This window comes from Colletotrichum spaethianum, assembly GCF_022836535.1.
Source record: "Colletotrichum spaethianum MAFF 239500 DNA, contig32, whole genome shotgun sequence".
NCBI classification, from domain to species: domain Eukaryota; kingdom Fungi; phylum Ascomycota; class Sordariomycetes; order Glomerellales; family Glomerellaceae; genus Colletotrichum; species Colletotrichum spaethianum.
This window is the reverse complement of record NW_026054802.1, coordinates 194,654-218,394: the sequence shown is the minus strand read 5'-3', so window position 1 is coordinate 218,394 and position 23,741 is coordinate 194,654. Positions and strand designations below refer to the sequence as shown.

The following is a 23,741-nucleotide window of genomic DNA, read 5'->3' as shown; positions in this document are numbered from 1 at the left end:
CAATAGTAATGGGTTGGTTTATAAGGCGTAGGAAGCAGGAAAGCTTCTAGTCGGGCTAGAAACATGATTATGGATTCATCAGTTTGACTGCGAATGTGGATGAAGGTGGAATTATTGGCGCTGACTGTATCATGAATCATGGTGCTTCCCAAGACAGCAACCAAAACAGAACCCATCGGCTGCTCAGCGTTACTCATGAAGCAAGGGTGTTGTTCTTTTCTAAATACTCAAACAGCCGCTACTTCATCGAGCGCTGTCAGAGAGACTGTCAAAGGCACTGTTGTGGATCCAATGGCTCCTCTATCTTTATTTCCGGCGTCTGAATGACATGTGTCATCACGGATGTCTCAAGCCACAATCAACCTTTGGCTCCAAAAAGAATATGGACAACCTATCTCCGTGTCCTTGATATGAATGTGGTATTGGGAAGAGATCAGACCATTGAAAATCAGACCGGCTTCTGAGCCATAAGATCTCTTTCTTGGTACATTGCGAAACTTTTGCTTGCGTCGTTTAAGCTTTGTAGATCATGTTTCGATGATTAATCAGCCCAACAGCCGGTGCAGCATTCGGTGAGTACAGCTAATAAACATCGCCTCAATTTGCATTGACTAACGTAATAAACCATAATTATGACCAGAGGGCTTGGAATCCATGCATTTCTCAAAGGGCTAGCTGACCTCTGTACACCTGATTGTTTAAGCAAAGATAAATAAAAGATATATCCGGCGGTTACAAGTTCTTGATATTTGGGAAACCATCTATAAGTACCCGGCTGATATCTTGCTGTTTCGTCGGTTTCTTTTCTTTATCGCATCCAAACTGACTTGAATTGATTTGACTATCGCTTCAACTTACATTATTATCAAATTCTCCATTTTCATTCATATTTCTTCTTACAATCTGCAGCCATGCATATTCTATCGCTCCGTCAAGCTGCCACGATGGGCATGGCTTTTTATGTCATTTCCGCTGTCGCTGTTCCTGTGGCTCAGCCGGTTGATCCTGTTGCTGATGCAACTAACGTTATGAAGGTATGGGCCTTCCTTGTGTGTTATAATATTGAGCTTGCGAATTAACCCAAGAACAGCGCGCTCCTGAAGCATTTGTAAGTATAACTGGGAACTACAAATTTTTGAGCTTCCTTCCACTCAATAGTTGAGCGACCTTCAAATCAACTACTGACGGTTTCATGCCCCCAATAGCCTGATGTAGACAAGGTACCGGTATGCGGAGCTTCTTTCGTGAAATCTTCCTCTTTGGAGACAATTACTAACACGGCATTGCTAGTCCTTGAGCGACGCCATATTCAAACGCGATGAACCACATGATGAACATAGTAATAGCGTTCAGTTGGAGACGCGCGACAAGAAAAATGAGAACGATCAGGACCGGAAACGCAAGTGCAGGCGCGACAGAGGGGGTGGCAGGAGGGGCTGCGATTACGACGATGATGACGACGACTACTCCGGAGGCAAGGGCGGACGCCATGGCGGAGGTCATAGTGGAGGTGGCGGACGCAGGGGAGGTGACTACGGCGACGGTTATGGCGATGGCTACGGAGGCGGTCGCGGCGGAAGAAGGGGTGATCTCGGCCTTCAACAAGAGCAACCGAACAAGGGCGACCAGAAAGATAAAGATCTCCACAAACGCAGCGGCGGCGGTGACTTGGACGACCACGGCAAGGGCGACTGGGCCGACATCTTTAGTAAACGCGGATACGGAGGCGGATACGGCGACAAGGGAGACGGTTATGGCCATGGCGGCGACTACTATCATGGCGGCTATGGTAATTGTAGGGGAGGAGGAAACAAGTGTGGAGGAGACTGGGGGTATCATAGGGAGGGCGAGAAGAATGGCTCTTTGCGCCCTGACCAGAACGCTGGGAACGACAACGTCGCCGACGGCCACTAGTGGGACAACTGGGACTGAGTGGTCTCGTCGACTTCTAAGAATGCAACACGGAGATGGATGTCGAGGCGTCATTGATTTGTTTTATCTTCATATCTTTTATCTGCACTCCAGGAAAGCACTTTGGCTAGGCTTGGAGGAAATTTGGCAACGAGAAAAGCTCTTTTCAGGTTACGTTCGATGTACATATTTGGTTATAACTTGTCTTCATTTTGTAAGGCCCTTACAGCCCTTCTTTGCAGCCCGATATGCACCCAATAGTGAGTTTTTGTAAACATCACAGTAAAGGTATTAACACCCAATTAAGCTCGCAAGGTTTCGCGGAGCAATAGGTCTCAAAATCTATGAATAGATGGAAACTCAGGTTCTGGGTCGGGAAAACGCAAGGCTGAAGAAGCCGTGCTCTGAGGCCACGGGCGCAGTCAAGCTCATTGAACTTTTCGACTGGAGTCACGCGTAGCAACAAGGGCCGTCTGATGTCAAGTCCCTGATTAAAGGGCTCGCTGTCTAGGTCCAGTATCTATGGGTCCAGCTGGCAATCGAGATCGGTCCATCTCAAGAGAGCGGTCTCTGACCCACAGCAACATCAATTGGAGGCGATCGTCGAAGATGGGTACAACATCAGCATGATATCATCGCTCGCGATTATATTACAAAAGCAACACCGCATACCTAACTGTATCAGATTAAAATCCGAACTATAGACACAAACCGAGTGTAAACCGACTCAACGTTAACGAAACCCCATAAGTCTTCATCTCCAGCCTCCCACTTTACATCAAGCAACACGGCCACAATGGAACCTCAGCTCCCCAACAAGGACGAGATCTGTCAGCAGGCCGCCGAAGGCGAGCCCATCACCCAAACCAAAGCCTCAACTTTCGCATCCGTCGAGAACGATGTCACCGGCTTCGGTCCGATCAAAGGCGGCACGGCAGCCACGGCACAGAGTGTGCATGACAAACAGCAGAACTTCATATCGAAGGCCGGGGACGTCGCGCGAAAGCCTGCGCAAGAAATTACCAAGGAAGACGCAGCGGCAATCCAGAGCGCTGAGGTAGAGTTTGGTTCGAATCTAGGGTTGAATGACGTCTGCTAACCATACGAATAGTCTCGGATCTTGGGTGGCCGTCCACCAAAAGGATCCGCGTCAGCGACCGCGCAAGCACTTGCTACTGAGAATGAAAAGCAGAAACAGACATAGAGCAAGTGATATTTAAATCATGGACTGTGTATGGATTTGTGTAATGGACGTTCCTTTTGATATTCATGACACCAGCGTTGTCTTTCCGCCAAAACTTGACCTCATTCTAAGAACACGTGAGCCTAAAGTCAATCGTGCCATGTGGGTTGATATACACAACAAAAGATGTAGTCAACACATGCGCCGAATCAATACGTTCTAGCCTCAGAGAATGTTATTAATAAGAAGTTGCAAGCTGAGGAACAAGCAACGTCTTTGACTAAGGAGTTGTAGAGCAAGAGCAACGTCACGATATTGCGTTCGAAGTAGGAATCAGCTAAACTGTGAGTTAGGATCAACTACAGAGTTTACAATGCTCACAAATTAAAGGTTTCAAAGATAGTTTCACAGCTAAGACTGTCACTTGCAGCTTATTAGGGAAGGAGAATACGCAGTATCTGGGCCAGGCTTGAACTTTTGATGATTCTAATGTGCTGATGCAGGCACGTTGTACAATAATCCCCTTTTGATTGACAGAGGTTCACATGTACCCTACTTTGACTCATTCAACTAACATCTCCTGCAACTCTAATGGGGCATTGTCCCATGCTGATTTGAGGATTCTGCCCACCCCGGCTCTTTGAACAACGGGGAGACTGCCAAGGTCACTCACGCTTGTCGCCGTTCTGAAGATCAGCATAACGTCAACAACATCCCAGGGCTTCTGAGAAGCATGCCTCGAGAGCTCCTCGCCCGAGAACCCATATGAGTCAGAAAGGACAACAAACTCATACGTCTCTTGCAGCCGCTTCAGTTGTCGGTGCTCTTTAGGCATCAGAATAGTGCCAAGCCACTCCTCTTCGCCCCCGTTAAGTGGTGCGTCAACGTGCGTAACACCGAATCTCACAGGGTAAGGCCCCTTGACGTCTGGTAACGAGGGCGCTTTCAGAGCGCCGCTTCTATCGTGTAGAGTCAACCTGAACTTTCCCACCCTTGTTCGCAGTCGCAAGTGGTAGTTGTCTTCTGGCTGGTTACCAGTTTTGTTAAGCTCAACAGTGACACCCCATTCTGCCGGTCGAACCCTATCGAATGGGCTCTTCAAAGGTGGCAAGCCGTTCCAGTCGTAGAGATCGTCGAATTTGACCGCTCCCGTCCATCCTGCCCACGACCATGTTGGGTAGATCGGAAGCGGCGGGTCGGACTTGTATTTGTAAACTCTGGAAAGTTCCTGTCGTGGCTGCCATAGAAGCGAGTATGCAAGCAGTTCCTTTGCCCATGTACCCCATACGAACACGTCCTTGTAAGCGGTGGCTTTCTCAATGACGTTGAGAATACCCTTGAACCCGTTCACCCTGTCGTCGGCGTGGCTCATCTCTCGAGAAGTATATTCCGTCACCATGCGATAGTAGTATCCAGGCGATATGCCTAGGCGATACTGACTCCGCCGTGATAGCGTTGGCGGTGCCTCTCCGCGGGAGAGTGTGATGGTCTGTTGGGAAGCACTCTGAGTCACGTCGGCACGAAGCATGTTGAAATCCTCGCTGCAGGTCATCTGGCCGCATTGGAAATAGACTGTGTCGTCCGTGAACGTGATGAGTCTACGAGACAGCAGGCGTTCCTGGTATGTCCAGCCACGCGAGTTCCAGAAAATTTTCTCGACGCCATCCTCAAAGTCGGGTACCAGAGACAGCAGGGTAAGCTCTTCCGAATACTCGGCGGTGTGCTGGTCCTTTCTCCTATCAATGCCACAAACTCCAGAGAGCCTGGCGTTGGCATCTTCTCCGTTGGCTGATACGATGGTAAACGAGGCTCTCCGGTAGATGGCGTCCATCAGATTGAGCTGCACTCCTTTGTCCTCCGAATTGCCTTCTTGAATGATGCATAGGGAATCGATCCACAGATATCTGTGTCCAACAGCTTTGGTCAGTTCGATGGCATCTTGAATTGTCTTCGGCATCTTTGGTATGTTTTCGAGAAGTCCTCCAGGTCTCATTAGTTCGTCCATGTTATTCGTTGTGAGTGTAAAGTTCACAACGCCGCGTTTGCCCCAAACATAGCTCAGCGCGACAAAGTCGGGAATGTCGGCTTTTTCAACAAGACAGTTTTCTCCGAGGTCGAGAAGTCGTATGAATGGGTTGATCGGTCGGGCCTTCTGTTCGGGAGGATTATCAGTAGACCTCTTCTCGCGCCAGCAGACGACCTGGTGCTGGTCCTCGCAGGTCTGTAGCCATGTTTTTAAAAGTCCAATATCGATCGATTTTGCATCGAAGCGTCGGCCTTGGAACATATTGTCGCCATCTTTGGCCAAAGGCACAATATCAAACGGGGCGAAGGCGTCCTCCCAACCCACCATCTCTGGCGCAACACGCAGTCGCATCGTGTTCATGGTGGCTTTTGCATCAGTCTTGGCATCGACTTCCTCGTATGTTACGTCCGGGACCCAGCAACCTAGAACTTCAACCTCGCGCTTGTACGCATCCGTGGAGACCGAGGAGGCAATCATCTTACAGAAAACACAATGTTCGCTGCGCTGGATGACGTCCCAGAGCGTACCAAAGTGCCAATCGGGCGGCAGCACTTGCCCTTGAGGTCTTGCCGCGAAATCGGAGCGCCTCAGGTTCATAACGCGATGTCTAGAGCAGAGGTGCAGGCTCGTATCCTCAGATGGGAGGTCGACGGCGCGATCCCAGGCTCGAGAGGACGAGGTGGGTCCATCTACGAAGCCATTGCTCTCTACAGTCCCCAAGTCGAAACCCATGCCTGATGGACTTTGTCTGAATCCGGAATTTGCCGATCAGACTGATTTTTTAGCGATGCCCTTTTTTGATAGTATGAGGAAGAGAAAGAGGATAAGGAGGAGGACGACGGGGAGGAAGAGGAGTAGTAGATATATGATGATACCGACCGCTTATAGGCTTATCTGCATGCTTGGCAAATCCTGAGACCTGCTGATTTAGCGTTGCGACTGCATCGCGGGGTAAGGAGTTTGCGAAACTGAAAGCAGCTGTCGTGAATCTGGAAATACGGCACACGAGGCGCAGGATGTCTTATAAGTCTCGGTTCTAATTCGTGATGGTAGCTCCGGCCGTAAACTTCAAGCTGGCTACTTCTTCCGGTTGGCAACCCCCTCCGCCAACGCCGCGGCGAGGTCGCTGACCGTTGCCCCGCGTTTCCTGCCCTCAACCTTCTCTGCACCCAGAACGGGGTCCTCGGTCATGATGCGATACAACTCCGCCATGGCGCGAAAGACGTCGTTCTCAGTCTCAAACCCGCCTTCGGCACGGTGCGTGTCGGAGATCTCTTCCATCTCCCGCACCCATCGGTAAGACTTGGGCGGGACCAGCGGGATGTACTTTTCAGCAAAGTCAAGCAAGCCAGGCGCGGCCTCCTGCATCTCCTTTCTCAGCTCGTCGACGACACCAAACTTGGAAGCGGTGGTGAAGGCCTTGATGCCCAGGCCCATGAAGCCCTTGGTCACGGTCGCGAAGCACATCTTCAGCCCGCTAGCTGCGCCGATCTCGGGGGAAATGTGTCGCATATTCAGCGTCTCGGCGAGCTCGGGGCATGCTTCGCCCAGTGGATATGGTCCGGAGGCCGGCATACTGGGGACGTACCATAACCCCGCTACCCCGCTACCGACGCTGAACTTCGGTGGACCGCCGATGATGCAACCGTCGACGAAGCGCACTGGGCTTCTGGCCTCGTCGAGCATGCCGGCCATTCGCTTGCCCGTGGCCGGTGATACAGCATTGAGATCAGTGAAGTACAGCGGCTTCTTGAGTCTTGCCGCTTTGGTGGCGTGGACGATGCGTTGCGCGATGCTAAGGGCGTCTCTGGGCGGTGCGACGGACAAGATGAAGGGACGTGACTGAACCAGATGGATGTCCGAGTTTAGAATCTCGACATTGGCGTTGCGCGCTCTTGTGAGGGTTGCTTGGCTGTCTTTCGGTCAGCCACATTCGCGTGTGAATCCCCAATTTCACAAGATCAGACCTTCTACCCTCCCCGTTCGTGGCGACCGAGAAGCCTTTTGAGACGAGCAACTTGGCGATGCCCATGCCCATGTCTCCGATGGAGAGGATCCCGATCTTCGGCAGTGAGAGTGCCATGGTGAGCGGTCCGCCAACTTTCTACCCCAATGCAATCCAACTAAGCCAACAACCACTTCAAAGCTACTTCCTTATCAGAGTGAGGTGGTATTAAGGCATGCGATGCCAGAGTCATGTAGGTGTGATGCGTTGAGAGTGTCATGAACTGCGGCAATCCTAGAACGATCGACAGACGGCAGTACGGCAGTGGTGTCGAGACGAGCCAACAACGTAATCAGCAAAGGATGTCTGATAAGATCAGCACTGATAACCTTTTCGTATTAGATGTCTATTAGAAGGCATTCTGACATGTCAATTATAGCGAACGAAGCGCAGCAAAATTGGCGATAGTGCAACTGTCGATAGGTTCAATTGCAGCAACACATTTGCGTCTCTACGCTCGAGATACATGAGCGCAAAGTTCATCCATTCCCTTGCCAAACCCAGGTCACTCTAAGAAACCAGAGGGCTCTCCTCCTTCCCTCATGGCTTCGGCTCAAACTTCAACCTCAGGAGCTCCTTGACATTTTTCCACGCAATTCCCTCCCACTCTGCCTCGCTGATAAGTCCACTGCCCCTCAACCGTTCCATAAACTCCCTTCCCAGCCCGTTGTCGCACAACGGATAGTCGACGCTGAAGATGATCCTCTCGACTTTCGTCTCCTGCAGCAAGCAAGCCATTGGCGCCAGCGAAAACATGCCGCTCGTCGTAATCCACACGTTCTCGTCCCACACCTCCCTCAGCCCGCGTTTGGGCTCGGAGGCGGGCCATGTGGCAGAAGCCTTGACGGTGCGGTCAAGCATGAAGGGGAGCATCTCGCCCATGTGGCCGAGGATGATCTTGAGCTTCGGGAACCTGTTGAACACCCCGGCGGCAAACAGGCGGAGGAAGTGCAGGCCGGTCCGGGAGTGCCAGCCCCATCCCCACGCGCCAAGCACTGCGGCTACTCCTGGGCCGTATGGCCCTTCAAAGTTGACTTTGGACTCGTCCTGGGACGGGAACGCTGGGTGCAGGTAAATCGGGACGTCCAGCTCCTCTGCCGCTGTCCAGAGGGGATCGAACTGGGGCGTGTCAAAGAAGCTGCCGTCTTCGAGGTGGTTTCCTATGAGAGCGCCGACAAAGCCGAGCTGCCGCACGCTGCGCCGCAACTCCTCGGCGGCCGCGGCAGGGTCATGCATTGGCAAGGCAGCGAAGGCGGCGTACTGGTCTGGGTGGTGGGTGATCTTGGAATGCAGGTCATCGTTGACTGCCTTGCAGAGTTCCGGCTCGATACGGGCGGGAAGATGAGAGAGAACCGTCATCGCCACAGAGTCCTTGGCCATGTCCTGCAGCCTGGCTGGACCGATGTCGACCATCTTGCCCAGCACAGCGGGCCCAAAGGCCTTGTTGAGGAAGAAACTCTGCTTGCCCTGCCCGTCTTCGACCAGGGGTGAGAGGTAATGTTCTTCGATGGCGATGAGAGGCGCCATTTCGATCAACGGTCGACGCTCGTGATGGTGTCTTGGGAAACTGCACGTTGCTTGGGGTACGAGTTGGGTTGTGGTGAACGCTTCACTCCTGCTCGTTAGACGGAAACGACCTACATGTACGAGCCGTGTCAATGTCTGCCAATGCGGAGTGACGGATGATTCGGCGCTTTACCCCGCCGAGAGAACCTTATGACGGTTTCAGTGAGGGGCGTGTTACCCAAGATTCGACTCTAAGCTCCCTTCGACTGCTCTTCATCCCAACATTCGAGCACGGTGACTGTCGCACGCACGCAGGATGGCGCACATGCGTGAGCCAAGGACGACTTGATCGGCGGGGTCTAACTCCATGAGAGAGTTATAAAACGGAACTCCTTTTGCCTCTTCTAGTAATACCAGCGTTCGATTCCGGGTGGTGCATCCCCGGATGCTGAGACCGGTATCAAACCCGGCGCGTGTCCGTTCAAGGTCATAACACTGCGAACTCCAGAGCCTCAAAGGCCATGACATGCCGTCTTAGTGCACTGCTGACTTTGAGACATGAGTGCAGGCACATATGTCAAAATTCAATGACATCGCTGTGCAGTCAACACTGACTGGTTCTTGGTGCTACGCAGCAAACATCGCCCGCACTGCATTTAGCTCCCCAAGACATCACAATTATGATTTCTTGGCCATCACTGCATCTCCAGAATATCCATGCAAAAGATATATCACTGAGCATGAAAACACATGTGTACCGTGTAGCCGGTGCTTTTGACTTCTTATTTTGACGCCTGGTTGGGTTTCGACTTCGGTGCCACTCCAAGCCATTGAAATATGCAACCTGAAGCTGTCGTGATTTACGTTTGTTAGAACAATGAAAACTACCTTCACTTTGTTAGACCAGACCAATGAAAACTAACTTCCCTGCATTTTTAGCCACACCAGAGGTACCGCCAGGCCGCGTAGCCTTGCTTGTCCATCGTGTACACTAGATGCGGCAGCTGGGGCCTCAACATGCCTTGCAGTCATGAAAAGGGGAATACGAATTGACGATTTCGATCCTTGAGCGATACTGCATTCTTGCTCCGTTTGTTCAGACAACTCGGTTCCAAGTTCACGCAGCTTATAGCTGTGGTCTATGGTGTATCATGCTCTTCTGGAGCTTGAAATGCGTTGCCAGCATCCTCTCCAAGCAACTGGACATGCCAAAATCCGTCGCTTACGACAGACTGCATATCTCTTAGAGAGACGAATGGAAGGAGCTCCAATGACAATGATAGCATTCCCGACCGGGATCTAGAACCTGAGCAACTGGACCGCTTCGAGATGGATGCGGCTCTTTCTTTCACAGCAAATTTAACCCCCCGGAGACAAGGAACTGGCAGAGGCCTGACGAATCTCATTAAAGTAAGACGCTCGGCAGGGCCTCTAAGGATTTTTCACTGCAAATTTAACCCCCCCAAAGGCAAAGAACCAGCGAAAGCCCGACGCACCTCAATAAGCCAGGATACTCACCCATTCAATGAGTCACTGCCATCACCGCACCCATCATCTCCAGCCACCTCAAACACTCGAGATTAGTCCGCACTGCATTCAGCTCCCCAAGACATAAATAAGGCAGCTAAGCTAAGATTTCACTGCAATTTAAGCCTACGCAGCGGGATCGTTCCTCAATGCCTACAGCACTCTTGAGCATGAACGCGTGCGTGCGATGGACGATTTCACAGACTGGCCTGATCGCTAGAATACTCAACGCTGTTGGGAAGCCCGGCCCGATCGAGTGTACCAATAGTCAGGACCGACCGATGTTAATTTGGTATAGTGAACGTGCCAATCACAGCTGTAAAAGTGTCGCGTAGCCATGCCTCAATTATATTGGGGGGGGGGGGAAGCAAAAAAACCCCAGCAGATAGACAATCTCACTCTTCGTTCGTGGTGTGGTCGCAAATCACTCCAGAACCCCGTCAAGACGGCCGCCGCGGCCCCGGAGCGGCCATCACAACTCTGACTCACCGGCACGCTCACTCGAGAACCGGGGGCCCCGGGTCATGTATGTCATGAGCGGCGCCGACTGCCGCCAGAATGACTCGATGCGGCACAGAGCGCGAACAAGATGCGGAATACGCGACAGCGAAAGGTAAAAATGCACACCAAAACGAAGAAGAACTTCGCCTGCCGACGCGGACCCGGGGCTGGCGATAATTTCGTCCGGGAGCATCGAGACAGGGGGGCACCGGCACCGCTACCCGGCTGGCTGTACGGGGGCTCCGCGGGCGCGTGGGCGCGGGCGGGAACGCCCCCAATCATCGTGAGGCGACGACATGCCCATCGCGGAGCAAAGAAAGCTGGGGGGAGGGGGCTCGTCCAAAAAATGCGCCGACAGAGAAGCCTATCCGAAGGGGATTGCTCAACGAGTTGACACACAGGAAAGACATACTGCGCAGTATACCTCGAGTCCTCCACGGCCCGCCCCGATCGCGAGAGAGAGAGAATGAGAGACGAGAGAAAAATTCTGCAACCGTTTCCACAAAAAGACGTAATGGAAACCAGGGAGAAATTTTTCATGCTGGTCGGGATGGAGGGGGAGCTTGGGGCAAACCATCTCGCTAGACTCCGCGTTCATCACCAGACTTGGAAAAGGGCGGTCCCGGGCCACTACGAGAGACCATGCAGGACGAGGGAATTTTTTTCCTTTTGCCCAGGTCCAAGAGTCGCCGCCGTTCGGTTCAGCGCGGTCCGGATGGTGGTGTGTCGTCCAGGGCGAGCTTGGGGCGCGTCGTAGGGCTGACTTGACAGCGACAGACATTTGATTTTCTCGATGACGGAGGCGAGGGACCGCTGTAACGTACCACCGGCCGGGGTCTACTCGGCCCAGCGTGGAGTTGTCCGAGTTGGAGAGTGAGAGAGAGAGAGAGTCGAGGGCCCGATTTGGCAATAGGACGACACGCTCACCAAGTTTTGGTTGGAAGAAAGCTTGAGCTGCATACGCTAGACGGCGCTGGACAGCCTTCGAGAAAAATTCCACCCGTCCAGGGCCTGCGTGCGTGCCATGCTTTTTCCAAGCAGTCGAAGCGTCGTGATTGGGCTGGCGGAGGGGGAAAATCGAAAAAATCGGAGGGGGGGCAGCTGAAAGAAATTCAGAGGCTCGGGCCAAGCTCGGTGGGAACCGGGTGGCGCGACGGCGGCGTCACGGCGTGGGAGAGGCGGCTCTTTTTCCCTCGTCAATCTCTGCCATTCCAACCCAGCCCAGTCGCCCATATTGGCCATTGCATGCCGTTACGCCGTTATGCCGGTCTATCGGACGAACCGCAAGGTCGCACGCGTGGGCGAGGGGACCGCGCCGTGCAGCGAAATGGCATGTCATTGATTGCTTGCCATGCTCGCCATACACACATAGTCCTTGCTGAACCCGCCGGTGCCCACGCTCCATTTCCCATTTCCCAGTGGTCGACGGTCAGCTCGATGCATCCCCCCTGGACAACACCGTTGTTACCCGTGCCCTCCCCGGGCGACCACCGAGCCGCATTACTAGGGGGGCGTGATGGACCGTGAGACCATCGCGTCCCCATCGGCCAACCCTCAAGGGGGGGGTGGAGGGTCTCGAGCGAGGCCTTTGTCCGCGCGTGTGTGTGTGCGTGTGAGTCTTTTGGTGTCCACTGCTCGAGATTTTCCCAACCGGTGGCCACCGTTGCCGGTCGCGATGAGTCGAACGCCGAGTGGAACCGGTTGAGTAAGAGAAGGCCCGTATTGTATTTAATCATGCCATGAGCTTTCGTCTCGTAGCGGAACCTCTCCTGCCACTCCCCAGGTTTTCGTTTGCTCATGCGCCCGGTGGTTTTCTGGAGAAGCGAATCAGACAAGCTTCCCTCTTTGCTCCTCCCCCCTTCGACCCTTTTCGTCGTGTTGTGCTCTTTTTGCATCTGACCGCGGTCGACGATACTTGCCGTTCCAAGTCTGTGTGAACGTCCCCAGCCGAAAGAGACACCCCCCCCAAACCACCGCCATGTTCGGATCCAAGGAGAAGTCGCCCCAGGCGAGCGAGGGCGAGGTCACGCCCACCAACGGTTCCAAGACCGACCTCGAGACTGGCGAGACCGGCGGCCTTCACCGCACTCTTCACAGCCGTCACCTGCAGTTCATTGCCATTGGTATGTCACTGGCGGAATCGCGTCGTATGCCCGGGGTCACAGTTGTTCTGACACGCTCGTCACAGGTGGTACCATTGGTACCGGTCTCTTCCTCGGTAGCGGAAAGGCCATCGCGACCTCCGGGCCCGTCGGCACCCTCATCGCCTTCATCTTCATCGGCAGCATCGTCTACTCCGTCATGACGGCCCTGTGCGAGATGGCCACCTACATCCCCGTCCCCGGCGCCTTCACCTCGTATGCCTCCCGATTCATCGACCCCACCCTCGGCTTCGGCATGGGCTGGATGTACTGGTTCAGCTGGTCCATCACCTTTGCCCTCGAGTTGACCGCCGCCGGCGTCATCATCCAGTACTGGAACGACTCTCTGAGCATCGCCATCTTCATCACCGTCTTCTGGGTCGTCTTCACCGCCCTCAACTTCATGCCTATCCGCATGTTTGGTGAGATCGAGATGTGGTTCGCTAGCATCAAGGTCGTCACCATTGTCGGCTTCATCATCTTCGCCATCTGCATCAACGCCGGCGTCGGCCAGCAGGGCTACCTCGGCTTCAAGTACTGGGTCGACCCGGGCCCGTTCAACGCCTCCATTGTCGAGGGCTCCGTCGGCAAGTTCATTGGCTTCTGGTCCGTCCTGATCACGGCCGGCTTCAGTTTCCAGGGATCCGAGCTGGTCGGTATTGGTGCCGGCGAGACCAAGGACCCCGAGAAGAGCGTGCCCAGTGCCGTCCGCTGGACCTTCTGGGGCATCTTCAGCTTGTTCGTGTCCACCATCTTCTTCGTCGGCCTCCTCGTTCCCTCCAACGACCCGTCGCTGCTGCTCGACTCCCAGGATGCTTCGGCGTCTCCCTTGGTTATCGCCGCCAACCTGGCCGGTGTCAAGGTCCTTCCTGACATCATCAACGCGGTGCTCTTGACTGCCGTTCTTTCCGCTGCCAACTCCAACGTGTACTCGGGCTCTCGTATCCTCGTCTCGCTCGCCAACGAGAGGTGTGCGCCGCAGTTCATGACCTGGACAAACAAGTACGGAACCCCTTACATGGCGGTTGCCACCACGTCGGCTGTCGGTCTGCTCGCGTACATGAACCTGTCCCAGGACGGTGGCGTTGTGTTCGACTGGCTCCTGAACGTTACGGCTGTTGCCGGCTTCATCAGCTGGTCGTGCATCAACATCTGCCATCTCCGTTTCATGGCCGCTCTCAAGGCCCAGAACATTCCGCGAAGCTCCCTGCCGTACACGGCCCCCCTGCAGCCGTACTTGTCTTGGTACGGTCTGTTCTTCAACGTTCTCATCATCCTGACAAACGGCTTCGCCGTCTTCATTGAATGGAGCACCAGCGACTTCTTCACTGCCTATGTCAGTGTCATCTTGTTCGTCGTCCTGCTGGCCGGCCACAAGATTTTCAACCGCACCATGCCTCTCAAGGCGATCGAGGCTGATGTGACCACGGGTACCCTGCGAGCGAGGTCATGATGAGAGTACGATCAAGCAAAAGAGCGATGAGTCAAGGACGAAAAAGTAATCTGATGTAACATTAGTAGAATAGTTGTAATGATGATACCCATGAGTTCAAACAGTCTTGCAGCAGAGAATTCTGTGCTGTGAAATCCAAGATGGTGCTGCCTCGTAGCAAGTTTCCCAATATCCTAGCGACCACGCAGGCGAGGCTGAGGCCTCGCAAATGTCAATCCAAAAGACACGGCAAGATCAGAGGCCAACGGTGTACAGTCCGACAGCACCACCGATACCGATGGCAAGACCCCTCCCAAGATTGTATAGCCCCCATTGGTCAACCAGGGACTTGGCGCCCTCCTCTTCCTCCTGGCTCAGACCGACGGCCATGATACCCATATCCTTTGTTTCCTCGACCTTCTTGAACAGCTTCTTGTTGATGCTAGTCATGAAGAATCCGGTCCATGGTACGATGGTGAAGCAACACGCGCCGGCAGCAGCCAACAGCCTCGACTTGCTGGGTAGATGGCGGACGGCGTAGGCCATGTACCAGTAGCTCAAGGCGCAGAAGAGGGTCGGAAGTGGGACGAAGGGGCCGGCGCCCTTGAGCATGTGGGAGAATTGCCGCAACATGAGCGGGGTCGGCGACTCGAGCAAGCGGGGTATCACGAACAAAGAGAGGCTCAGGTTCAGACCGGCGAGTGCCGTGTTGGCGAAGACGGTCGGCGCCAGGATGTTGCGGAGGGGATTGGGCTGTGAAGACATGGTTGCTGTTTACCGTACGAGTCTCGGAAATATACTGGTGTCGGTCGCAGCTGGTGACTGAGGTTTGGTTTTGTTCAAGATCAGAGCAGTCGTAGTGAAGAGGATTGGGAGGGCAAAGTTGTAAGTGGGATGTCGAGGTGACGAAGGCGGGCGGCAGGCATGGAAGCTCGAACTCGAGTTCGGGAGCTTGCAATGTCCGGGCGGGAAAGCTGCGGGGTGTCTTATTCAGTGGGGCGACGGGCGGCTGCAGCGTGGGGGTGTCCGATGCTTCCGCCTAGAGAAGGAGGTACGTACCTTGACTGTTTGGGCAGCAGTGTACCGACGGAGTGCGGCCCAGAATGGATACAGGTACTTACTTACCTTACTCACATAGAATAATTTGTATCGCTCTTCTCATCTCATAGTAAGTAAGCGGGAACTTCTGGAAAGCGATGGTCAGCGTTGGGCAAGTTGTGAGTTTCGAGTTTTGGAGTTCTCGGCGACGACAACGTCTTGAACCACAGACAAATGTAAACACCTTGAGCCATTAGGTTAGCTGCTAACCTGGACGCTGGTAGATCTGCGGACTAGACATGATGACCATTCGTATGTTCCGTACACAAGACTGATACATACGGGCAACTAGAGTTTTGCTCATAATCAAACTACCTGTGGAGAGGCACTATACCCTGTACTGACGCCGAGTTGTTTGCCTCTGCCATCTTTTCATGCTGAACAATCACCATCACGAGCACGAACATGTCTCAAGGACTCTCAGAAGAGAAACGATCATGATACCATCATCTCTGGTTTTCTTATTGGTGTAACTACCTCCGTCGGGCACCCGCCCAAGTCCATCCCTGCCGGTATCGTGGGCCCCAAGACCCAAGCTCAACCCCTCGTCGTTTCCCTGCTCGCCATCGGAGGGGATCCTCTTACCGCTCAACGTCCCTTACACTTCCACTTTAATCCGGTATCCCGAACCACCTCCGCGAGATGCCGCATTGCCTGCGCAGGAACTTCACATGGGCCGCCCATTGCCAACCTCGATTCCAACACCAATACATTTTACTACATTTGATAAAGGCACAAAGAGCCGCCCCCCGACGGCAAGAGTCTGCGAGTTGATTGCAAGCCTCAGGCCGAATTGGGGGTGTTTGAAGTAGAAAAAAGCCCAACAGCCACGACCGTGTCAAGAGAGACCGACAATTAGGTTGCCTCGATGAGTGCGACGGGATGATGGAGGAAGGTCAAAAGGCGCATCAGAGACATGTTCTCGGCCGTTCAGAACCGAACGAGGCTGACAAGCCAACTCTGAGCAATCAGGCCGTAGCGAGAGCCTGTCGCCTTCCGGAAGAGGTGAAAAAAATAACGCCATCCTCATCCAACCCATCCAAGGTAAATCAAAAACTCCCCTTTCTTGAGGACAGTGACCACTCAAGAAGAAAGCTTTCCAGATGCAATTGACCTAGGCCAAAAGCGTACAGAAAAAACTTGCCTCCGGCAGTCAATCCCATTTTCGTAAAAATTCAGGCCTCCTGAAAGTTGCCAGCATCCAGGCGTATTGATGATGATGTACACTGTAAAAGTCGCCGCCAGTCGTCTGGTTTGTTATCCCAGTTGCTCGGCAGCGACAACGTAAATAATGGCGGCGTCGTACTGGTGCCGTACTTCGAAAAATGTTTCCTCGCTGGAACATGTCGTAACGTCATTTTGAAAAACTTTTGGCATTTTTCCCTGAAGGATGTCGGGAGGGTATTTCGCTTGCCGCTTTCATTTATCGTGGACTTCTCTTATTGTTTCCTCGGCATCCTGTCTGCCAACTTTTTTGCATCTCCTTTTCCTTTTCTTTTCCTGTTCACTGACGTACCCCCCGCAAGTTGGGGTGATCGCCACCGTCTTCCAGTTTGGAATCGCATTGCGGGAGGCGCAGAGCTGCCAAAGACCGTGTCATGTCTGGTGGCCAACCATAATGCTCATTGTCATCCAGCCTACTCGGAGGTAATCACGGATTTCTCTGCGCGGGCGCGCATGTGCGTAGCATGTGTTTCGAGGCATCGGGCCATCAGGTGAGTGACTGCAGGAGGTTAGCAGGGCACTAAGTCTTGAGAATGGGAGTACTGACCTGGCCACACAGCGGCTTTGTCAAGCATATAAGCCGTGACGCGGAGGATCTTAGCCGCATAACCCGCATGGTCGTCCATATGCATCCTAGTGTCGACACCTGCAATGTTGCCCTGAACGAGCTCGAAGTTCATCTTCATCTCCGCAGAAGCCAGCACCTCTTGTACCTTTCCGAGCAGTTTCACATCTTCCTCTTCCAGCATCATGATTGCTGGGACTTGAGAGAGGTCCACATCATCTTGGCCAAGGATACCTAGGTACCGACCCACTCGGTCCTGCAGCGTTGCAACCCACTCGGCCAGAACTTGGGCACAGTCAAAAGCGCACATCGCTGACTGCAAAGGCAGCTCCCGGCTGGAAAAATCGGCAAATGTGACGCCCAGCTTGTCGGACATGGCGAGCGAGTCTGCGGCGTAGAAGGCAGCTTTGCGAAGATGCTTCTCTCTGCGAGAGGTGGATTGGCTCGGTGCGGGCTGGGTCTGAGAGGGTACTTTGGCAGAGGAGAACTCTGGAGAAGAAGACTGAGTCGCCGGAGACTCGGCGAACACCGAGCTGGAGACAGAGTTGTCAGAATTCTCGGTACCGGTCGATTCTGTATTGGAAGCGGGCGAGTGTTCTGCGTGTTGTACAATCTCGCTGCCACGAGAGAGCTCCTCCGCCATGGCGTCCCAGTCGCGCTGCCAGAACTTCTCCTTCGAGCGGGCAAGGTTTACAAAGAGTCGCACGTATGCCAAGTCGAGTAGTGGGATGGCATCTGCAGACAGAGGCCCCAGGCCGAAGGGGTTTGGCCGCTCCAGGCTGTGGTTTGGGTTGCTTGCCCAAGCGGCCTGCCAGGCCTTCAGAGCTGGTTCGATGTGGCGGTGCATCTTCTCCGTCTCCTCATTGGTCCAGACCTTGTTGTGATGTCGTTGGCGTGTCTCCCAAATGTAGTTGTGCAGCGCATTGATCAGGATTAAGCAACCGAACGTTGACGGTTTCAGATCACTCTTTGGGAGCTCGTTCATGCTACCGCCCTGTCCAAACGCCTGCTGCCCATTGCCGAAAGCAAGCTGCTTCTGCTGTTTCTCATTCGACCTGAGCAGGTCGCCCAGCGCCTCATGAAAAGTCATCCTGTTGTGGTTTGCGGCGCGGACACCACCCTTGGCAGCAAAGGCCGTGCTACTCTCAGCGGCGAAGAAATCCTCGTCACAAGGCAGGTCGAGCAGGATCTCAGAATTGGTCAGAGCCGGTGTGTGATTGTAAGCGGCAACCAAAAGGCTGGAGAGAATGAAAACGACATAAAGCGTGCGTTTGCGCTCCTCCATTGTCTTCCACCGAAGCCACTCCGCCTGCTCCTCAGAGTCCGACTTAAGGCCGCTCCACGTGGCATCGTCATGCATGTGAGTATCATGAACGTCGCTGGGTTCCACGCGAATGGGACGGAGGAGGTCGGCAGCTTGCGCCAGGCTGACAAGAGCAGCACAATGAGTCGAAGCGATGTCGCTTGCCGTCTTGTCGCCGCAATTGTGGCCGTAGACGACGTTTAGAAGCATGGCCTGCACCAGCCAAACCGGGGTGTGGACAGCGGATTCCTGGGTGTGAGAAGTCGACTCAGATGCTGGGGTTCTGCGTAAGTCTGCCTTTCTCACATCGGCTTTCCGCCGTTCCTCAAGGTACAGTTGAATCATTTTCTTGGCCATCTCAAACAGTTCCCGGGATTGGACGTGGTCCATTTCGTACAAGGCTCCAATGGCAGACATGGAAAGGATGAGACACCCGCTCCCACCGACGGTGTTGAATCGGTTGGCAGCGGAGGGCGGCATCTCAAAAGTCAAAGTGGGAATGTGCAAGAACGGCAGATGAGGGTGGAAGTAACGAAGGTAAGCGCCAACATATCGTTGTAAGTCTTGAGTGCTAGGTAAATTCTTTACATGGTCTGGAACACTGTTGGCTGTGTTCTGAAAGCCCGGCGACAGCGGCGAGCTCGGGGTCGCGAATGAGTATCTCCGTCCTCCAAATGGAGAGCACTGCGAGAGGGCTCCGACGATGGCGCCTCGGGTCGATTCCGTGATGGTGGAGACGGGCGAGACACCGTGGTTTCCGCCATTCATGGACGAGGGCGTCTCTGGTCCTGTATTGAAGTTGAGCGCGGCGTGGTTGAGGTTTTGCGTATTGAGTCCGGAAACCATCGACGGACTGAGGGAGCTAAGAGAGGGAGGCGGCGTCGAGAAATAGGCATCGTTCATTTTCTGCGCAGCAGGTTGTGGTGAGACGGGTGCTCCGTTTAAGAGATCTGGGAAGACCGAACCATTTAGATCCATGGCAAACGGGTTCGGGACCTGGGGAGGACCCATAACGGCCGGTTGCCACATTGAACTGGTGCCTGCGGGGGCAGGATGATTGGAGCCGTCCACCATGACATCGCTAATGCCACTCTGGCTCGTCGTGCTAATCGCCGAGGGACTTGACCCGTCTACGGCGTTGTCAGCGCCCTGAAAGGACATTTGGTGTTCGAAGCCCGTCAGCCAGTCGAAGCTGTCGTCCAACTGTGTCGTCGAAAGGTCGCCCGTGAGCCCATGTGGGAACGGCGACGGCTGGTCCATGGCCATGGACTGCGGCGAGTCGTTGTAGTGGAGAGCGTTAGGGTTGATGGTGGAGCCCGGGCCGAACAGCAGCCCCTCGAAGTCGAAGTCGGGGTTGAAGACGGCCATGGGAGGAGCGGTCCGCAAGCCGCTAAAGTCCATGTTGTTGATGCCATGCGTCTCAAGCTTGGGCAGCCCGTGGGACATGCCCCGGTGGCCCATGGCGGCTGACATGCCGCCAAAGTCCATGTTGTGCACGGGCAGCCCCGCGAGGCTGGGGTGACGGCTGTGTGTGCCAGGTGGCATGCCCCGCGCTACCTGGGCGTTGGCTGCCGCGATCATCTGCATCGCGTTTCCGTCGACGTGGCTGATGGTGTTTGCCCTTGGGCGCATGGAGGCAGCAGCATTTGCGGCGGCGGCGGCATTGGGGCCGGCGACGCTGTTTTTGCGAGCCCGAGCCCCAGGCGCAGCACTGCTGGCGCTCTCACGTCGATTACGGGGGCGGGACGACGGGGTCGTGGTCTGATGCAGCTTCTGCTGGTGTCTCAGCAACAGATCGCGACGAGCGAAGCATCTTGTGCATTCGGGGCATTCAAAGGGCTTCTCCTTGGTGTGGGAGCGCTCGTGGCGTTTCAGATGCTCCAATCGGGCGAAGGAGCGCTGACAAGTCGCGCACACATGGGGGCGGGGCTTGTCGGTCTTGGGGGGAGGAAAATTGGCAGGCGTCTTCGTGTTAACGGTAATCGTAGAAGCAGCTAAATATGTGTGAGATGCCATGTCAGCTCAGTTCAGTTCTTGTCGACGTGATGCCTTTTTGCGAAAAAGCCGTCCATCATTATCAGTGGCAGGATTGAGATGCGAATTGGCGGGCTATGCGGGTGGGAACAGGAGGGGCAGTTTTTGGAGGGGTGGGCGGGCAAGCTTCAGGTGCGACTCATACCACTATCTTCGGTGGCCGGTGCCGTGCTGTTGGCGGTAGTAGCAGCGGCAGCGGCCGGCGTCGAGGCGGAATTGGTCATGCTTGTGTTCTTTTCAACCTTGACCTCGCTGTCGTTCATAGCCATCGTCGCTCGTTCGTAATCGTCGTTCGTCGTGATCGTGAAGGAAGGAAGGAAGGGTGGTGGGAGGTAAGGTGGTTGAGGAAAAAGGGTCTTGTTGCTTGAGAGTTTGGTTGGGCGCAGCTCGGCGGCCGGGAGTGCGCAACAGCGGGAAGCGAGAAAGTGTATGTAAGAGTGTGAGGGATGGCGGGGTGGATTGGGACAGGAAAGGTAGAGAAGGAGAGAGCCCCAGGTTCGGGAAGCGGCGTTTAGTAGGAGGGAGAAGAAGACAAGAGGGAGGAGACGTTGTGTTCTGGAGCCGAATCTCGCATGCTATTTCCAAAGCAACAGAAAGAAGAAGACAATTGAGGATGATGCAGCGGTATCCTTTTTTGTTCCCTGCTCTTATTTTTTTTTGGAGTTGGAGAGCTCACAGAGGCTTTTTTTTTTGTCGAACAAACAATTCCCACCGGTCGAAGCTGTTGCTTGGAGAAGAAGAGGAGGGAAGGAGGGGAGCAAGAGTCAGCGGTGGGAAGGGGAAGTTGAGGTACTTGTTAGGTAAAGTGCCGTCGCAGCCCAGCCTGGCGCATCTGTGGGCAAGAAAGAGCGAGACGAGAGAGACGAAGAGAGGGAAAGAGAGTGTGTGTGCGTTGTGTGCGTGTGGGTGTGTGTGGGCGGGTACCTAGTGCGAGGTACCTTCGAGGATTAGCATGGGAAGGGTACGTCAGGGAATGTACCTCGGTGAAGTTCACACTGTATGCACTGTGCCCAGACCGGGCAGGGAAGGCAGGTTCAGATGGCAAAGTAACCCACAGAAAGTGGGAACAGAGACAGCAGGCAGCGCGGTGGTCGGTTAGTTGAGCGGTTAGTGGTGGGATGGCAGGATTGGAAACTGATGAGAACGAGTGACAAATGGAGAGAGCGCTGTCAATCCCCTAGTGGAAGCAGAGGGAAAAGGTACGAGAGGCAAGAGTGAGCAACAGCAGTAGCAGCAGCAGCAGCAGCAACAGCAACAGGCAATGGAAGGAAAGACAAGGTGAGGCAAGTGCGAGTGTGGGGACGTCCTTCTTCCTGCTTAGCCCCGGGACGGCAAGGTCAGGTGTACATGGCCCAAGTGCCCGGTGCACAGTGCGGCGGGATGCGTTGACCGAATAAGCCAGGTACCTCCCTGGGTGCCCTTTCCCTTCCTGTTTCCTTCACTCTTCGCTCTGCCTTCCTTGCCTTGCTCTCCCCCCATCTCTGTTTCTCTTTCTCACTCGCTCTCTCTGCCCCTATGGTCCAGGGGCGCTGGTTTGCCTATGCCCATCGCCAATCAGCTGCCATCAGTATGTCGGGGGGATCACCTTGTATCTTGTTGGAAAGGCACGACGAAACTTGTCGGAAAAGGGCCGTACGGATTCACAGGCTTGGTTTGGGATTATCGGCAAAGTGATGTAAGGCCGCGAGAGGTAGCAACCAGGCACTGCATATCTAGTACCGAGCGTGCTTACATACCTACCATACCAATGTCTCTCTTGCTACACAAATGTACTTCAAAGAAACAGGGGTCAAGCCGGCGAGGGAATGAGAAGAGGAAGCAGGCTGTGACACGAAAGGCCAGTAAAACATGCGCGCGCAGACTGATCTTCACCGAGTATCAAGTCATTTGACTTTCGCTTATCCATCTCTCGTCCGCTAAGGCGATGGCCCAGCGTTCCATCTTGTCTGAAATAACCCAACATAGTTTCCGCATTTACCTCATCCTTCCCTGCAAATTCGGACCTGTTTATTCCTGGCTTCTATGGAGGGCATCCTTTACAATTCCCGCTGCCAGGTATCAAGGCTACCTATTCTACTCTGTACAGTTCCTGTTAAGCTAGCTCCCATAAAGAGGCTGGTCAGGGGGGTTCAGAGTCCAGACAGAACAAGGAGAGGCTGGCTTGAGGGGGGGTGAACCGTTGCAGGCCGAATGCAGCAGGACGCTTGCGCTACCCGCACGCAAGTTGCCGCCGCGGAATCAGGCGCCAGAAGCCTGAACCTTCGTGGGCATGTAAATGAGAGCAGGGACATGGACAGGGACTCGGTCCTGTTCTCTCTACGTAATCGAGTCTGGAGACCATGTCCCGTGCGCGCAATGGTCTGTTCTCTCCCGGTCCATCTTAGCCATGGTCGTTCATGCTGGGGTCGGCGACGGATTTCGAGATGCAATACCGATTCATCAACGGGCCATCCACCGAGCCACCGAGCCCGCCTTATCCATCAGCAGGGAGGCATGCCTCTTTGGTCTGTGCCGTCCGTAGCTTATCGCACGGGGCACAGTCCGATTGCAAGATAGACGTGCGACAGCTGTATCGGGGGGTCGGACAGCTCGGCACCCAGGCAGACTTGGCCCAGACGCGTGAGCCTCTCGAGAGCTTAACCTACGGATGCCAATGGGAGAAAACGAGGCCGAGGGCAAAAAAGACTATGGGAATCAGATGGACAGACTGACTTTGCCCGCTGTAATCGGGTTAAAGCCGTTCCTATTAAAAGATGGCCAGCCACCCCGGGCTTTTCACAAAGCTGCGCGCAAGCATATAGCTTATGACAAGAGACTTCACCACGAAACCTGGGTCCCTCGACTCGTCGTTGCTGCTGTCGCCGGTGAGCTTGAACCTACCTGGCGGGTCACCCGTCACTTGAGGTACGGCAAGAGTTAATCGCAGTCGTCGCCGCACCCACGGCCGTCGCCGCCGCAGTTGTCGTTGGTCGCCGCCTGTTTAGAGTCGCCGCATGGTACGGATAGTGCTGCTGCTGTAGTGCGATGGCTCTCACAACTCATCTACGTACCGAGAAGTTGATGCATACTCATGAATACGTTGTAGCGTCTGGACGGCCAGTACCTCAAGGTTTAGGACCTCATCTCCGGTATCCGCACGGAGTGCGAAGTACCTGTACCCGTGGTCGACAAAAGTAAGGTCGCCCGCGTCCAGTCGCATCACTCGACATGCCAGGCCTGTCGTTGGCTTGCTCAGCGGGAGGGTGGATTGGATGGAGCATCCCGTGCTGGATATCCCATGGCCCG

The 23,741-nt window shown here is 54.4% G+C and overlaps 7 protein-coding genes across 7 annotated transcripts; 3 read left to right on the top strand and 4 right to left on the bottom strand.

The window, feature by feature from the left end:
- Nucleotides 1-944: 944 nt before the first annotated feature.
- ColSpa_09989 (uncharacterized protein) lies at nucleotides 945-1,914 on the top strand (the record flags this gene model as incomplete). Its single annotated transcript, XM_049276201.1, has 2 exons — nucleotides 945-1,034; nucleotides 1,354-1,914. The coding sequence occupies 2 exons, from the start codon at nucleotides 945-947 to the stop codon at nucleotides 1,912-1,914; spliced, it is 651 nt and encodes a 216-aa protein (XP_049132158.1).
- Nucleotides 1,915-2,707: 793 nt separating this feature from the next.
- On the top strand, nucleotides 2,708-3,010 carry ColSpa_09988 (uncharacterized protein; the record flags this gene model as incomplete). Its single annotated transcript, XM_049276200.1, has 1 exon — nucleotides 2,708-3,010. The coding sequence occupies one exon, from the start codon at nucleotides 2,708-2,710 to the stop codon at nucleotides 3,008-3,010; it is 303 nt and encodes a 100-aa protein (XP_049132157.1).
- A 646-nt stretch (nucleotides 3,011-3,656) lies between these two features.
- ColSpa_09987 (uncharacterized protein) lies at nucleotides 3,657-5,852 on the bottom strand (the record flags this gene model as incomplete). Its single annotated transcript, XM_049276199.1, has 1 exon — nucleotides 3,657-5,852. The coding sequence occupies one exon, from the start codon at nucleotides 5,850-5,852 to the stop codon at nucleotides 3,657-3,659; it is 2,196 nt and encodes a 731-aa protein (XP_049132156.1).
- Nucleotides 5,853-6,197: 345 nt separating this feature from the next.
- On the bottom strand, nucleotides 6,198-7,203 carry ColSpa_09986 (uncharacterized protein; the record flags this gene model as incomplete). Its single annotated transcript, XM_049276198.1, has 2 exons — nucleotides 6,198-7,014; nucleotides 7,088-7,203. 2 exons carry the CDS (start codon nucleotides 7,201-7,203, stop codon nucleotides 6,198-6,200), a joined length of 933 nt encoding a protein of 310 aa, XP_049132155.1.
- A 462-nt stretch (nucleotides 7,204-7,665) lies between these two features.
- ColSpa_09985 (decarboxylase orsB) lies at nucleotides 7,666-8,652 on the bottom strand (the record flags this gene model as incomplete). The annotated part of the gene is made up of 1 exon (XM_049276197.1): nucleotides 7,666-8,652. One exon carries the CDS (start codon nucleotides 8,650-8,652, stop codon nucleotides 7,666-7,668), a length of 987 nt encoding a protein of 328 aa, XP_049132154.1.
- A 3,985-nt stretch (nucleotides 8,653-12,637) lies between these two features.
- On the top strand, nucleotides 12,638-14,253 carry ColSpa_09984 (arginine permease CAN1; the record flags this gene model as incomplete). Its single annotated transcript, XM_049276196.1, has 3 exons — nucleotides 12,638-12,782; nucleotides 12,848-13,182; nucleotides 13,378-14,253. 3 exons carry the CDS (start codon nucleotides 12,638-12,640, stop codon nucleotides 14,251-14,253), a joined length of 1,356 nt encoding a protein of 451 aa, XP_049132153.1.
- A 234-nt stretch (nucleotides 14,254-14,487) lies between these two features.
- ColSpa_09983 (monooxygenase hypC) lies at nucleotides 14,488-14,997 on the bottom strand (the record flags this gene model as incomplete). Its single annotated transcript, XM_049276195.1, has 1 exon — nucleotides 14,488-14,997. The coding sequence occupies one exon, from the start codon at nucleotides 14,995-14,997 to the stop codon at nucleotides 14,488-14,490; it is 510 nt and encodes a 169-aa protein (XP_049132152.1).
- Nucleotides 14,998-23,741: the final 8,744 nt, after the last annotated feature.